At 48.8% G+C, this 16,723-nt stretch overlaps 1 protein-coding gene across 2 annotated transcripts in view; it reads right to left on the bottom strand.

Moving 5' to 3' along the window:
* The window catches only part of MYO18B (myosin XVIIIB), a 199,813-nt gene that overhangs the window by 18,948 nt on the left and 164,142 nt on the right, over positions 1 to 16,723 (bottom strand). For both annotated transcript variants that reach the window (XM_080940828.1, XM_080940829.1), the window contains exons 40-42: positions 11,691 to 11,821; positions 4,955 to 4,999; positions 3,077 to 3,214 (exon numbers count right to left, since the gene is read on the bottom strand). In XM_080940828.1, coding sequence (XP_080796954.1) covers positions 3,077 to 3,214; positions 4,955 to 4,999; positions 11,691 to 11,821 — 314 coding nt within the window. The remainder of the gene's footprint in view (positions 1 to 3,076; positions 3,215 to 4,954; positions 5,000 to 11,690; positions 11,822 to 16,723) is intronic.

Here is a 16,723-nt window from a genome sequence, read left to right as displayed (position 1 = left end):
TAATCTTCCAATTCTTTAAAATATTGAGTGACTTAGGAAGAATAGTCGCACACGCATCCAGGGGTAAAGAGACCCTGAGGTAATTCATCCTGTTCCATTCCCGGTAACAGAGAAATGAACTTCCTTTTCTCATCTGGATTCGGTCTTATCGTTCATTTCCTCTTCCGAATTTTCAAACAAAATCGAATACTGCACTCGTTATCATAATAACGAGTTTTGTTCTGCTGTTCAGTCCTTTTCTGATGGAGAATTCTTTCTTAAAACATTCAGCTTAGACACTTAAAATCCAGCAACAAATATTTCTCAGAAATCAGACATAGGCTTGAATTCCAGTCCCGTGGAGGGGGAAAAGGGAGTTTAAAATTCTGCACAGTTACATGTGACCCCAGCTTCCTTGTGAGGACTCAGGAGCAGAGAAGCCAAGAAACTCGCCCAGTGCACACAGCCAGACACAATACAGGCCGGGAATAGTGAGTATTGATCACGACCATGTTCTGAAACCCCTCCCCCATGCTCTCTTCTATAGTAAAGAGCGCAGACTACAGAGTTGGCTCTTTGACAGCCCTCCCTGGCCTATGTCAAAGGACTTTGAGTTCCGCCCCCACCCCCCAGATCTCTGCGCAGCCATAGCTGCTGCTGTTCACTGCTCTACTGACAGTAACTAGGAAACGGACACCGCATAAATGTCCTTCATCCCATGGTGGGAAATGGAAATGTGGTGCCGAGGTACACTGTGAGATGTAAAGGAAAATGAAACTCTGAACTTTTCAAGTAAATGGACGGAACTCGGAAAGATCATATAACTGAAGACCCAAAGATCCAGAGAGACAAATATCACAGATTCCATTTTACCAGAGGCTCCCAATTCTGGGTCTTCAGATTGGAGTACAGATCTTCAGGTATGGTGGTTTGTATATGCTCTGCCCAGGGAGTGGCTCTATTAGGAGGTGTGGCCTTGTTGCAGTATGTGTGGCCCTGTTGGAGTAGGTGCGTCACTGTGATCATGGGTATTAAGACCCTCTTCTTAGCTCCCTGGAGGTCAGTATTCTGCTAGCAGCAGCATTCAGATAAAGATGTAGAACTTTCAGCCCCTCCTGCACTATGCCTGCCTGGATGCTGCCATGTTCCTGCCTTGATAATAATGGATTGAACCTCTGAACCTAATGTAAGCCAACACGAATTAAATGTAGCTCTTACAAGAGTTGCTTTGGTCATGGTGTCTGTTCACAGCGATGAAACCCAGACTAAGACATTGGGAAATTGCAGAAGCCAGGAAAGTGAAATGGGACCATTGCAGGGTTGGTGAGGGGCTAGCCAGCTACAAGAAAACTGATAGAGGAAGTGGGGAACTCTACCAGGGGGCTGCAGAAAGATACAGCGAAGAGGGGGTTCAGTTATTAAAAATCACATCATTACCTGTCTACCTGAAAATACCTATCGTGTACATGAGTAAGTGACTAAATAAACATGCAGTTTAAATAAAATGTCATCTGAGCTCACAATGCTATCTCAAAGAGCCACAGACTGTCTAAGACAAACCCCTACACCACTCATGAGAAGCTCTCTTTTGAGTTTTTGAACAGGGTTATCTTTTTTTTTTCCAGAAAGTCAAATTTATTTATTTTTTTAGTACTTAATTTTTATTGGACATTCTCTGTATTTACATTTTAAATGCTATCCTTTTTCCTTAAACTCCCATCCCCCTCCCCCTCCTCTTGCTTCCATGAAGGTGCTCCCTCTCCCACCTCAGTGCTTTGGCATTCTCCTACTCTGGGAAAATGCGCCTTCACTGGACCAAAGGCCTTTCCTCCCACTGATGCCAGACAATGCTATCCTCTGCTACATATGCAACAGGAGCCATGGGTCTCTCCATGTATGATCATTGGTTGGTGTTTTAGTCCCTGGGAGCTTTAAAGGGTTTGATTCCAAACCCTTTCAGCCCCTTTAGACCTTTCTCTACCTCCTTCATCAGGGTCCCCATGCTCAGTCCGATGGTTAGCTCCAAGCATCCGTAACTGTATCTGTATGACTCTGGCAGAGCCTCTGCAGGGGCAGGTCAGGGTTATCTAAGAGATATTGACAGCTTGGTCCCAACGGAAATATTTATAATACAAGTCCTGCTCAAGTAACATTTCAGCAGAGGAGGCAGAAAGAATATAAGAGCCAGAGGATCTGGAAGCTTGCTGTGGGATTTCATCTAAGAAGGTCAGAAGCTATGATGGCCTACCAACATGACTTCCCAAATATGACCTGAACAGGGATTACACCAATAGACATGACAAAGCAGATGGGCAATCATGGGGGTGGGAAGCCCACAAGGCCTCAGTCCTACAGAAAGAACTGTAGGCAACTAAGGAGTGCTTAGAGCCAGAGACATATTCTTTCCCTGATTTGGAAGAACACACCAACTGGCTCTCCAGCCAAATGGTCAACCCTGAAAACATACAGGTACAACTAAGATTATATAGACTGAGCAAGTTGTATTTATGTATTTATGAACACATATACACAAATACACATGAATATATATACAACAAAATTTTAGTTACATTCAAGATAATTTCTTTTTCCTCTGTGAGAATCACAGCCCAATATACCTTTCTTTTCTCTTATTATAAAGTCAGCAGCTTGGCTGGCTTCAAACTTTTCTGCTCAAGAAATCCTTTTTCAGCCTCCTGATTCCAGAGCAGCCGAGCTCCCAGGCATTGCAGCACTGTGACTGGCTCTAGCTCAATTTTCTTTATGATTCTACTCAAGGATGTCATCCAAAACTGAAACAATGTAACTGACCACGCTTATTTATAAACCAAAGAATCGCTAGTCTGACACCTGAGACAGAAACAGTGATAAAGATTAGCTACCCTTTGATGGAGCAGCACTTTCAAAACAGACAGTAAACAGTACCAGACTCCTCATTTCTCAGGCCCTGAGAGGTCAAGTGACCTACTTAAAGCCACACAACTGGGCAGTGGCCCTGACCCCAAGCACAAGAAGTGGAAATCATGAAGGTCAGCCTGCAAGCAGGAGTCTTCGAGCTGTTGGCCAAGGACAGGCCACAGGGTAAGGCTTTTCTTACCTGGGACCGTGGAGACAGCTGCTGGTGGCCGACTGTCTAGAGGGGATCCTCACTGAGTCTGTGGCCATGGAGAGGGAACAGCTCATCCAGGACTGAAGACTGCTCTCTGGCTGGGAGCTGATGACAGAGACGTTGTCCCTAGAAGGCAAAGTTAGGGCACTGACCACAGTGGCCACCACATATAGAGTGCTCTGTGTGCTGTTATGGACAAGGAGTTGCCTGTGGCCTGTGAAGTGGACATAATCACTGGCGTTTGGGGGGGCAACTAGGGTCTTACCCAAGGGCACCTGACTCTTGCCTGAAGTCTGAAAACTTGCTTTTATTCTAATATTTTGGCTATTAACCACAGGACTTGTACACACACACACACACACACACACACACACACACACACACACACATACACCAACTGGGATATTAATGACTTGGGGTGTTACGGCCTCTCTGAATTGAAAATCAAGCTTGCCACTGAATTTTATACCAAATATATTCCTATGGGATAAACAAGGGGTGAAAATCTTCAACCCTCCTTTGCCTTAAGGGGATCATCTTGGCAAGCTGGACTTTCTCTTTACAGTCGTTGATTCTGAAAGTAACACCAGAGGAGGGTTGCACAGCTACTAAGTGAGTGAGTGTGTATGTGTGTGCATGCATATGTGTGAATGTATCTGTATGTGTATGTGTGAATGTATCTATGCGTGTGTCTGTGTGAATGTGTGTGAATGAATCTGTGTGTCTCTGTGTGTGTGTTTGTGTGAATGTATCTCTGTCTGTGAGTGTGTATATGTAAATGTATCTCTGTGTGTGTCTGTGAGTGTGTATGTGTGAATGTATCTGTGTCTGTGTGTGTATGTCTCTCTCTTTGTGAGTGTGTCTATGTGAATGTATCTTTGTGTGAGTGTGTATATGTGACTGACTATCTGTGTGTGTGTATGTGTGTGTCAGTGTATACATGTGTGTATGTTATTTGTCTGTATCTGTGTGTGTGTCTGTATGTCTGTATGTGTATGTGACTGTGTATGTGTCAGTGTGCATGTGTCTGTGTGAGTGTGTATGTATGCACCTGTCTGTGTTTGTATGTGTGTCTGCATATCAGTATGTGTGTGACTGTGTGTCTGTGTTTTGTGTGAGTGTGTATGTGTGAATGTATCTGTCTGTGTCTCTGTGTGCATGTACAAGTGAGCCCATATATGCAGAAGTGTATCATATATGTGTGTGTACAGGCCGATGCACACACAGGTGTGTGGTATATTTATTTGCCACTAAGTCAGCCACCATGGATCAGGGCTGCATACATGAACTTGGCACTAATCCTGTCCTCAAGTCTGCATCCTAGGAGAGCTGGTAAATATCTCTGTGAGAGGCCACAAAATGAAGGCTGCATTAGTGCTACTACAGAGAGAGGCAGAGGGCCAGTGTGCAGGCTAAGTAAGGAGCCTCCAATTCCTTCCTGGAATAAGAGGAAGTCTGTGAGGTAGGTGAGCCTCAGGAACTCGAGGGTTCAGAGGGAAGAGTGCACACACAGGTGTGGAGGGCAGGAAAGGTCAGGGTCCAGGCAGTAGGAAATCAGGACCCACGGGTGAAGAGGGGATCAAAGGTCACTGTGGAACACAGGTGTCTACCTAAAAAGTCTGCTCCTGGGCAACAGGGAGCCACTGAAGGTAGTGGTGGGTAACGGCAAGATAATGCAGGTCTTCCCTGTGTCTAGATGACATCACACGGGTATGCAGGGTGCACTCCTGTAAGGCACATGCTAAACCATGAAGCCAGGGCATCATAAGCATTACAGACAGTTCCCTGATGGCTGTGAACCTTCTCCTGGCCAACTGCACACAAACCACCAGGGGCTTGCCTTTGTAAGCCCGGTGGCTTACTTACCCCTCTTTCCCGCTACGGCTGCTACAGTCCACTGCCGTCTGGACACTAGAAGGAGAGACAAGACAATGTCTGTCGTGGTTGTACAGTTGGGACTGGGAACCTGGTCTCCAACACAACATACACCGGGTTTGCCTCCCATTCCCCCACTTGCTACTGTGTGGCTGTGGAGTATTGAGTTGGTCTCCCTGAGCCTCCTGCTTTCCTTTGCAAACTGTGGCAGATTAGTACTGCACAGGCCTCTGCCTCTGCCCACGGGACAGAGAGAAGCAACCCTTGTGAATTGTTCAGCACGGATACCGGACAACAGGAGCAACAGTTACTGGTGCTCTCTAAAAACGTAACTAGGGTTAGGGCTCTGGTTAAAAGCACTGCCTGCTCTTTTAGAGGACTTGGGTTCAACTTCCAACACCTACACTATGGTTCACAATCATTTGTAACACCAGTTTCCATGGATCCAATGCCTCTCTTCTGGCCTCTGAGGGCACCCACAAAATGAACAGACATACACTCAGGCAAAACACTCAGACACAAAACAAAAATTTTTGGAATTGTAACAGGCATCACTGACATTAACCATATTGTTGTTGGCAACATGCCTGACACTTGCCTTATATTTTTGGGGGGGCGGGGGAAGCCAACAGCTCAGGATCAGGCAGGATAACTTCCTGGGGCATGGTGGGAAACTTTATACAAGTAGCTATTCTTCAGGGAGAAACATGTTTATACACTCTGTCCACACCATCTGCCTCCAATTTAGAGATGAAGAGGGTATACCACGCACAAGGCCGCTGAACTTCCAAACTCAGCTTTGTGGGGACCACAATGCACAGTGACAATCATTCTGCCATCCTCAAATGGGGACCCAGACAAGGCCACACCCCTGCATCTAAGTTTCCTTTATTCTGTGTACCCAGGCTGGGCCTCCAGCCACAAAGTCTACTGGGATTTGGGCAGGTCCGAGGAGAACGTACCTGTTGTTTCTTGCTCCCTCCTCTAAAGACATGCTGCCCTAGATGCCCCTTATTTCCCAGCATATATCTCCAGTGGACTGGTGCCCGAGGACCATGAGGACCATGAACATGTCTTCCGTGCACGGGGACAGGATAGCCGGGTCCCCGGAGCTCATAATCAAATGTCTAATGCCAAGAGGCTGAACCTCATGTCCCTCTGAGAGCCCTGAAGGAAGACCGCCCTCTCATTCTCTCTGTTTGAAATCCATGCTCCTGAGTTTGGAAAATGGACGCCATTCATTCCCAACATTGCTCCGCACAGTCTGCCCAACCCAGCAAGCACATGTGGGTGCTGACACTCATCCGGACTTGATCTCTGAAGGTGGCTCTAGGGACTTGGAATTCAGAACCACTTCTTCCTGGAGGGACTCTTTCCCCAGAGACTTAGACACTTTCTGATGTCAAGTTTCACTGTGGTCTCAGCTAGTTTACCCTGGATGTGTGATGCTTTAAAACCCAGTCTGTAGGGGGAATCCCCCACTGAGTGTGTGGGTCCCGTCGTGTTCTTCTTGCCTGCATGGCTCCCTAATGGGCTCAGCAGATGAAACAAGAGCTGCCAGAAGAGGGAACACAGCTTTGTAAACAGCACCTCCCTATAAAGTTGCCCTTCACACTCCCAGAAGACTACTCAGATGGTCCAAACCATGATTGTTTTCAGCTGAGCAGGGAGATCTAGGATTTCCATGCCTCATGACTACACCATGTAAGCCACCATCTCACGAGAAACAAGACTGTACACCTCCCATCCCCCACCCGTCAAAGTTAGTAATCCTCTTTTAAGGAAGAGCAAGTTGAGGCTGGAGGCCAGGTGCTCTGTCCATGGCCCTGATCTAGTCGGTTCCCTTCACGGGGGCGCTGTCAGTGGTCCTGACCCAGCCCTAGGGGCGCTGTCCGCGGTACTGATCTGGTTGGCGCCATAACCAAGGGGAGGCTCAAACCCCTGCCCTGGACTGGTACCTATAGCCATTTTAAAAATCATCTTGGCCAGTGTGGTTTTGCAAAAAGAACCTGTGCCAGGAATTTTAAAACAGATGTTGGCAAGAATCAAGGTAATTGATTAAGTGTCTTCAGATGTATTTCTCCTGGGTACCTTTTACCAGACAGACACAGTCTAAATGCAAATATGGGCTGGGAAGTAATGCCTGGATTCCTTTGCTCCATGTCAGTGACTGACAAGATTTCAACATCATGGCAGCCCAGAAGGAAACAGAGACCTTGATAGGAGGTGAAGGACACGCACCACATCCCATGTGATAACAAAGCCACCTTTAGCTGGCATCAGAGGCGGGTGTGAGTGTGGAGGGGGGAAGGCCAACTCCAGACACAAGCCATGGATTCATGGCTTAACGTATGCATCGCTGAGACTTTAGATACCTATGAGGCTCAGTTTCCTTATCTTTAGTTTGTGAGAGATACTGACAGGAGCCCAGCAACGGTGCAAGGGCAGCGTGTGCCAAGCGGTAACAAGTGTTCTCCAGAACAAGAACCACAGGGGAGCCATCGCCACTGTGTCCTGCAATGTTGGAAACAGACATGGTGAACTGTGGGAGCTCTAACTCTGTCTGGTCAGCTGGGCATTGGCTACAATCCTCAGAAAGCAGGGTAACCTGCAATATCCATTTGATACTAGAGGGCACAGGGCACACATGCTGTGATTCTAACTGGGTGTCAACCTCTTTAGATGAACAGAGAGCTCGCTCAAGCTGTTCTTTCAGGTCAGGCCATGGTCAGCACTCATGGAGGGAAGCTATAAGAGAAAGGCTGTGGGTCTGGAGAGATGGCTCAGTGGTTAGAGCACTGACTGCCCTTCCAGAGGTCCTGAGTTCAATTCCGAGCAACCACATGGTGGTTTGCAACCATCTGTAATGGGATCTGATGCCCTCTTCTGGTGTGTCTGAGGACAGTGACAGTGTGCTCATATACATAAAATAAACAAATCTTTAAAAAGAAGAAAGAAGAAAAAGGCTGTGAGGACAGTCATTTCATGCAGTGGGAAACTTCACCTCCAGGTCAGAGCCAAGGCACAACAGTGAGTTGTTGACACACAATATGTTCTCAGAAGGCCAGTCTCTGGCTCCACCAGATGTCTCCAGGTCTCCTCCACAGCCTAATGTCAGACCAGTTGTCATAGCGTGTGTGTTGGAGATAATCCAGCATCCACTCACGTCATCCCTAAGAACATGCTTGCTCTCAGAGTCCTCATCTCAGATGGGCCCAGCTGGGAGTGACACTCGTTGGTCTGTGACTTTGAAGACAACGGTAATCTGTGGACCCCTCAATGCCCTACCACATCCCTAGGCAAGGCAACAAACAGACAGAGCAGCTGCGGATTCTGGGGCTGGGAATAGATGCCGGTTTCTGTCAGCCAATGCAGCCTTCCTCCCGTGACTAATGAGCACATTCCAGGCCCGGAGGGGATGAACTGAACCATTTCCTCCATTAGTCTAAGAAAGTTGATGCTTATAGTCTCTAGCTGACAATGCCAGGCCCTGCTGTAGAGCCACACCAGCTTAAGCACCACCGTATGATACCTGATGTTCTGAGCATGTAGCATGGCTCCCAGCCTGCAAGGCCTGCTCCATTAAGATCTAATTCCAGGTGAACTGTAGAATTGTGATTTGGTATAAGGAGAACAAGTCTCTCAACTTAGCAGTTGGAAAGTTAGGTGCTCTCTCTGTCTCTCTCTCTCAGTGTCTCTCTCTGTCTCTCTTTCTCTCTCTCTTCCCCTTCCCTCTCTCCTCTCCCTCCTCCCCCTTCCCACCTCTCTCTCCCCTCCCCCTCCCCTCTCTCCTCTCCCCCAACTCTTTTTCTCTCTCTGTCTCTCTCTCTCCCTCCCCCTCTCTCTCCTTCTGCTTTCTTCCTTCCCTATCCTGGCAGTCTGAAAACTAGTTGAGAGCTTATAAAAAGTATCTTGGACCAATCACAGTGTGCAGTTTGGATCTGCTGATGGGGGCACCTGGCTGGCAATAGGGCAGGAACTCGGAGCCCCACTGTGTGCAGCAGACAGTTAATGGTGCAGCACATATTTCTTCTTGTCTTTGACAGTCAGCAAAATCCCTCTGGCATATCCTGGTTCTTTCCTTATCAACTTGACACCAAGGAGAGTCACATGGGAAGAGGAACCTCAGTTGAAAGAACGCCTTCATCAGAGATGCCTGTGGGCAACTTTATGGTGTACTTTCTTGATTAATCATTGATGTAGTTGAGCCTATCCCATTGTAGGTAGGGTCAATCCTGGATTCTACAAGAAAGCAGTCTGAGTAAGCCATGAGGAGCAAGCCGGTAAGTAGCACCCCTCCATAGTTTCTACATCAGCTCCACCTCTAGGCTCCTGCCTTGAGTTCTGGCTGACTTGCTTTGGTGATTGTGGTGGTTTGAATATGCTTGGCTCAGGTAGTGACACTATTAGGAGGATTGGCCTTGTTGGAGTAGGTGTGGTCTTCTTGAAGAAAGTACATCACTGTTGGGGGTGGGCTTTGAGAGAGCTTCCTTCTAACTGCATGGAAGCCAGTCTTCTCCTAGTGGCCTTTAGAACAATATGTAGATCTCTCAGCTCCTCTTGCACCATGCCTGCCTAGATGCTGCCATGTTCCCACCTTGATGATACTGAACTGAACCTCTGAACCTATAAGCCAGGCCCAATTAAATCTCCTTGTATGAGTTGCCTTGGTCATGGTGTCTTTTCACAGAGGTAAAACCCTGACTGAGATAGTAACAAACTGATGTAGAAATGTGAGCTGAAGTAACCCTCTCCTCACCAAGTTGATTTTGTTCATGGCATTGATCGAGGCAACAGAGACCCTGATTGTGACAGTGGTGAGCAGAAGATGGGAGCACGCTTTTCACTTTGCAGTGAGTCAGAACTTTCCTGTAGGCATCTTTTATTTCTTTAGTCCCCAATATCTAAGCAACTGAGAGTCTCAGCCAGTTTCAGGTAAGCTCTGTGAGAAGAGAAAGGCAGGAGGGGAAGGAAAGAGGGTAGAAAATGGAGAAACATAAAAGGCAGAGCCTCTGGCCTGCAAGTCCTCCTCCGGGACCTGAGTGTGATGTGTTCCTGCAGTGTGGCATACCATCATTCCCAGAGGATGGCCCTGCGCTGGTGATTGTGGAAACATGGAGACCATGGCCTGACTGGCAGAGTCACAGAGGTGTGAGATGCCCTTGAAAATGACATCGAGTTCTGGTTCAGGCATGAGCACACCAGGTTGCGTGTCTTCCCAATTGACAGGCTCCCTTCTGCAGGAAGCCAATGCTCTGAGCAAAGATCTTTCCTTTCTTAAGCTAATATAAGTCTCTTTCCTCACTTTCTGGAACATTCCTCTTGGTCTTCGTGCATGCTTCCTCAGATTCTTCTCTCATGGGTCTGCACCGCATCCTCCCTAGTTAGCTGGAGCCACTAGGTCAGCTGCCAGAGGCTTTTAGGTTTCTGCAGAAACAGGCACACTCTTGCTTGATTTCCCTATCCATTTGTGTGCACACCCCAAAATTCAGGCTATGTGAAGACACTGAATTCCTGAGCTGGTCTCCATTCCAGGCTCCTGGCCCTCAACATCTCACACAAGCTATGCAGCCCCTTTCAACCATGAGATGGAGGAAAAAAAATGGCATCCAAAAGCAGGAAGGGAAATGCAAGGCCACAGTGGGATGTCTGGCATGACAGAGGTGCTCAGGAAAGATTCATCAATCGAATAAATGGATAGATGAATGAAGTAAAGAACAGAGGTTGTAAGTAATATCTGAGTGTCTATGGCTACAAGCTTCTGTGTAGGGAGTTGTATTTCTACGTCTTCCTGATCCATCTTAGAAACAAAGAGAGCCAGGATCAGAGTGACTGAATATTTGTCTGAGGTCATGTGATCCTGAGCTCTATGCTCTTCCCCTCCCCCAACAAGAGCAATCCCACTGGCTGCTGCATGGGGTGCTCCTGGGTAACAGGAGCATCTTCAGACACCTATGTTCAGACATCACACCACATCCCACAGCTCCCCTGAGACACAGGAAAGTTCCCTTGAAGACCTGTGAGGCTGATGAAAACTGGAGACACAGTCAAGGAAGAGAGACATTGGGAACGCAGCAAGGAGGGGTAAATACAGCCTCAGATGCTGAGATCAGGGTGAGAGGAGACCAATGCTGCAGCTGCACCGGGAGCCCATGGCCTGAAGCTCAGGAAAGACAGACCCGGGGGAGGGTGAGTCTTGTTGCCATAGAGATAGGTATGTCTTATATGAGTACCATCTGGGGGTAGTGGCTCTTAGGACAGAGCCAGGGCTGATGTCTGGGGTGCTCTGTGACATGATCCTGGTGGGTTACTTGGCTGAGATGTCTGGTGCCTCTGATTCCTGTCACAGCTTGTCCCACCCCTGAACATGGCCACTGTGTTTCTGTCCCCTTTATCTTTAGATTCATTACGAGAAAGAAAGAGAGGGAGAAAGACACAGACACAGAGACACAGAGACAGAGAAAGACAGAGAGATAGAGAGAGACAGAGAGACAGGGACAGACAAGGAGACAGGGACAGGCTTCCCTTGGATGCCACACTGCTCTCATTCCAGCTGGTCACCTCCCATGCTTCATGGTGACATGACAGTGTCCCTCTTCTCTTGGTCTGAACAAACTAGTGATCCTCAGGCCTTTTGGGGGTTCCCCCAGCAAATGCAGCCTGAGACTTCTAGGGGCAAGAGGTTGGCAGAGCACAGCCCCACCCAACCCGGTCACCACCTGTTTACCTTTCTGTGTCACTGTCACTTGACGCCACCTCTTCCAAGGCTGCCTGCAGGTCGGCGATGCGTCGGATAGATGTCTCCAGGTCTGTCTGCAGTGTCTGCCTCACAGCTGCCAGCTCCTCCACATATTTCTCCTGCAGACAGACCACAGAACCCATTGGTCTTGCATGAGAACTCCACAGCACTCCAGAGTTCTGGGGGCAAGGGGACAGTTGGGAAGAGCCTATGGGGGAAGGGGACAGCTGAGCAGATCCTATGGGGGAAGGGGACAGATGAGCAGATCCTATACCTATGCAATGTAAGCAAATCCCTCCTAGGCTCTCACCGCAGATGGGGGAAGTGTGAAGCCCTGGGTGTCCTGGGCAGGTACAATGTGTTCTACCCAGGAGGGAATAGGCTCCAGAGGGCCCTGCTGACGTGTTCCAGGAATGCAAAGCTGGGTCATCCAGACAGGGTATTGCTCCTTATGTATTTATGAGCCTGGGTTTACACCACCACCCTACTGAGTGCAAAGCCATCTTGAATTGATCAGTAAATGGGCCAACCAAACTGAACACTAGAGATGGGCCTAGTGAGGAAGGGTTAGGGCCACACAGAGCAGGGCTCTGTTCTTGACCTGTTCCAGGCTACACCTGCCTAAACACTGTAATGCTGTGCACCATGACCACCACAGACCAACCCTCTGAAACTGTAAGGAAGAGCCTGGTTAAATGCTTTCTTGTGTAGGAGTCGCCTTGGTCGTGGTGTATACCCCATGAGAACTGAACCTAAGAACTATACAAAGAGGAATGGCGCGGTGGGGCCCACTGCAGAGTGACAGACCTGGCAAACATCTGTGTGGCATTTTCTGTGGCCAACGTAGTCATGTGACCAATCCTTCAGAGTTGAGCAACTTAGACCTTCAAGAGCAAGGACTTAGCATGGGTGCTAGAACTTGAGCTTAGTACTCTTGACTGCCTTTGTGGTACTCGCCCGCTGAGATTAGTACTCTTTGGTAGTGCTGAGACTCAGTTTTGTCCTCACTCTTAGGGAAATCTCTGTTGTCCACGAAGCATCTGTTTTTCAGTTTATCCCTTAACACCAAGCTTACTGATGGAAGATGAGTCAGTCCCTGGGGGCTTTAGATTGAGTCTGGAGAAAGATTTGGTGACCATGCCTTGGGAGTATACTGTGACATGTATCAGGTCAAGGCCAGGTACTGTTATATCCCACAATGCACCAGATGCCATGAGGTAGAGAATCATCTGGCTACATTCCCAGTCTCTCTTTTGGAAATTAATTCCACAGGACAGATCAGAAGGCAAAGCAGAGCCCTGAACATGAGTTTGCTCAGGGAAGTGTGGCCTAGTGAATGAGAATCTGAAAGCCAGAAACTAGACCCAGCTTTGGGGATGGTTAGGGAGATCACAGAGCATCACTTTGATGTCATTAGATGGTTGTTAACCAAAGTAAGGGCTGTGGCAATGTGGACAGCATCCTTGAATACTGGGAGCAAACAGGATCACCAAGAAGACTGTCACCTGGAATCCATAGCAATCACACACCTCAGACAACACACACACACACACACACACACACACCACCACCACCACCACCACCACCACCACCACCACCATGTGCACTACACACACACACACACACACACACACACACATGCATACTACATACAAACCACCACACACACTACACACACATACATACTACATATAAAACACCACATACACTAAACACACACATACAAAGCACCACATATACTACACCACACACACACACACACACACACACACACGATTGTTGGATAGGACTTGGATTCTCAGATATGTTAAGGTGGAATAGAGTCCTGGGAGAGATTATTCTAAAGTTGATCTGATCATCTAAAGTTTCTTTTTGGTTAGCTATTCAAGGAAACACAGAGATACCTAATGATGAGGGGTGGGGGAGGTGAAGATTACGGTCATGTCTGAGTAAACTCCCAGACCTTCCGGCAACTCCACCAACCAAGTGACCACAGACAGTTATCCAGGCTCTCTGAAGAAACTGGTGACAGTCACATCACTACAGACTGCAGAGTCAAGATGTGAACCCAATCCATGGGGGCTGGCTGTGCTCATCCCGGGAATCCAGCAAGGACCACAGCTGTTTCCTGTCACAGGAATGGATGGACATTCCTCCATAGACAGGCCTCCCCTTTCTTACTATTGGGAGTTAGAACCTTAAGGATGGCATTAAGATTGGATACCTGTGGTAGGTATGGCTCAACCACGCCAGGCATGGGCTTCACAGAGCCAGAAAGGAAAGAACAATGTGGTCAGAAGCAGGCATGTGTGGGCAGAGCCAGCTTACACTTCAGGTGGGGCTACCAGAATGGAATGTTAACCTCGGGATAGGCAAGTGAGGTACAAATTGGGGCCCAGCCCCCAGACTACAGCCAGTAGCCAGACAAGGACATCAGGACAGGTAAAGGGGTCTGTGATGCAAAGGTCACCAGCATGTCAGGTCAGATACAGCTGGGGAAATGGCTGGTGCTGAAGCCCAGAAGCTCCAGATCACTGTGGGAGCATCTAGACTTCCCAGGCTCAGGCACAGGCACTGTGGGAGCACCACTCCTTCCTGGGCTCAGACATAGGCACTGTGGGAGCACCATGCCTTCCCAGGCTCAGCTATAGGCACTGTGGGAGCACTAGGACTTCCCACTCCTTCCCAGGACCAGACAAAGCACTTTGGGAGCATGACCCCTTCCCAGGCTCAGGTACCAGTGGTTCTGGGCTGGTATCCACCTCCAGGGACTGTGACAGCTGCCTCTTGGGGAAAATCTGGGTTTCTACCATCCAGTTTTGCTTATGTCTCAACACCTGGGCCAGGTGGGCATGAGGGAATCACTGGTCACATGACTGTTCTGCCTAGAGGTAAGGGTCCTAAAGACCAGAGCAGGGAAGCATTCTGCACAGAGGAGCTGTGGTGGTCATGGGATGAGGTCTGTGTGCAGACTCAAGAGCCTGATGCCTCTCCTGCTACACTTCCATGACTCCTGCCCAGGACAGGGTCACACACACATGCAGTTCCAGCCCTCAGGGAACACTCCAGAGATGGGCAGACATGGGAGACTGCTGTTCTGCTCTGCGGCTGGGCTGGGTCAGAACTAAGCAGGAGGGCGGGAAAGTGAGTCTTAAGCTTTGTTAAATCTGTAACCTCATGGAGTCTGGAGTCCTCAGCTTTATAGAGTCCAGTCAGTGCTGTGTCTGGAAGGCTGTGTGACCTTTGGTAATCTGCCCTCCTGTTGTCTCACTGAGAAGCAGGGCAGCAGAGTTAATGCTGGGGGGAAGGAGGGGAAGCAAAGGGATCAGCTATTGGTGGCTTTGCTAACATCACATTTCCAGAAGAAGACCCTTGGCAAGGGAAACATTGTTTCCCTTTCAATGGGGAGGCCAAAGCCAAGGCCAGATGCTTGGAATGTAGACATCTGTCCAAGGCCAGTGGGCTACCTAGACAGAGCAGGAATACCAGAGGACTAGATGGCTCTGCCCTGAGGAAGGTGAACCAAGGACTTAGGCCTCTGTGGCCACCCTGCCTCTACTGCCCTCCTACACTTATCCTGTATCTGATGCCTGTGAGCACTAGACCTGGAGGGAGAGCACCAGACCAATGGAGAATTCTGCAGCCAGGGAGCACCCCAGAGCCAGGAGGCTGTATAAGCAGCAATCAGGAGTCAGTAGAGCTGAGCTCTCCTACTTCAGCTTGGGAACACGGAGAAGTCTGCAGATTACGAAGACCGAGGCATCAGTTCCAACACTACAGAGCCCAGCAGCCAGCCCAAGGTGGACAAAACAAGGCCCTAGAAGAGACACACAGAAAGAAGAGGCCAACTGCAGGCAGCTGGCTCAGGCTTGGGACCCCCTGCCTCCTTGTGCCTAAAAGGGTCAGATGAGCAGCTGGTGTGGTGATCACATCGGGGCACACTGAAGGTTGTCTCAGCTGCCCCTCGAGACAGCAGCTGTGATCTGAGGCTTCATAAGAGTTTAGAATCCTTTATTGTTAGTGAGAATCATGGGAGGCCTCAGGGGTGGAACAGCGGTATGATATAAGATGTTTGCACGGCAGGAAACCACACAGGAACCCACCCAATCCCCAGGAAGATCTACGGCTGTGAGGCAAGGAAAGAAACATGAACAGAGATGGCTTCCCTATACACCAGCACCTGCAACACACTCCTCTCGTTCAATCATGAACCTTTGCATTCAAGCCGCATTCATTGACGGCCTACTGTGTGCCAGTTTCCCCAGAGCTAACACTGTCACTGGACCTGATGATCCACTTACACGGCTCATGCCTGGCACACAGTAGGCAGGTGCACACTTAGGGCGGAGAGAGTCAGTGTTACTATGTGAATGTCAGTGGCAAAGGAAGGCACATGGTCTGATGTACACAGGATACACACGCATCATGTTTACCACGATGAAGACAACACTGGGCAGTGTGAGCTCCTGGCCCAGCGTGGCTCACAGGAGTCGGCAGCCCTTTAGACTTCCAGACTGCTCCCCCCGGCGCCCCATGCACAGTCACTATGTGGGAAGCAGTTTGTATGATAATTAATGTCAGCAGTGAGATGGGCTCTGCTGTGACATCCAGTTAGAGGCTAATACCAAAGCTGGTGTTTGTTGCTTGTTTCTTTACCCAGAGAACCCTGCTCCCCAGAGACCTTCATCTGCCCGGGGTGCACGGGAGCTCTTCCCTCAGGATCCGTGCCCCTGAGGAGGCCTCTCAAGACTCAGTTCACCTGAACGGGGGTTTGCCCAACAGAACAGATGTCACGACATCCTTGAAGTTCATCCATCTTGCTGTTTTCTGGCACAGTAAGAACAAACATTAGCTTCCTGTTCAGTAGGATGTGTGTGTGTGTGTGTGTGTGTTCGAGTGAATCCGTGATACACGGAGCTATTACCAGTGGCTTGCTTAGTAAACACAAGCATGTGTTTATTGATACGTGTGTCATCAGCAACTGGCAAATCATTTTAATTCAACTCTCTAACCCAGGCTGG

Source organism: Micromys minutus (assembly GCF_963924665.1).
Source record: "Micromys minutus genome assembly, chromosome: 29".
NCBI lineage: Eukaryota > Metazoa > Chordata > Mammalia > Rodentia > Muridae > Micromys > Micromys minutus.
The sequence above is the reverse complement of the archived record's forward strand: the minus strand, read 5'-3'. Positions and strand labels throughout refer to the sequence as shown.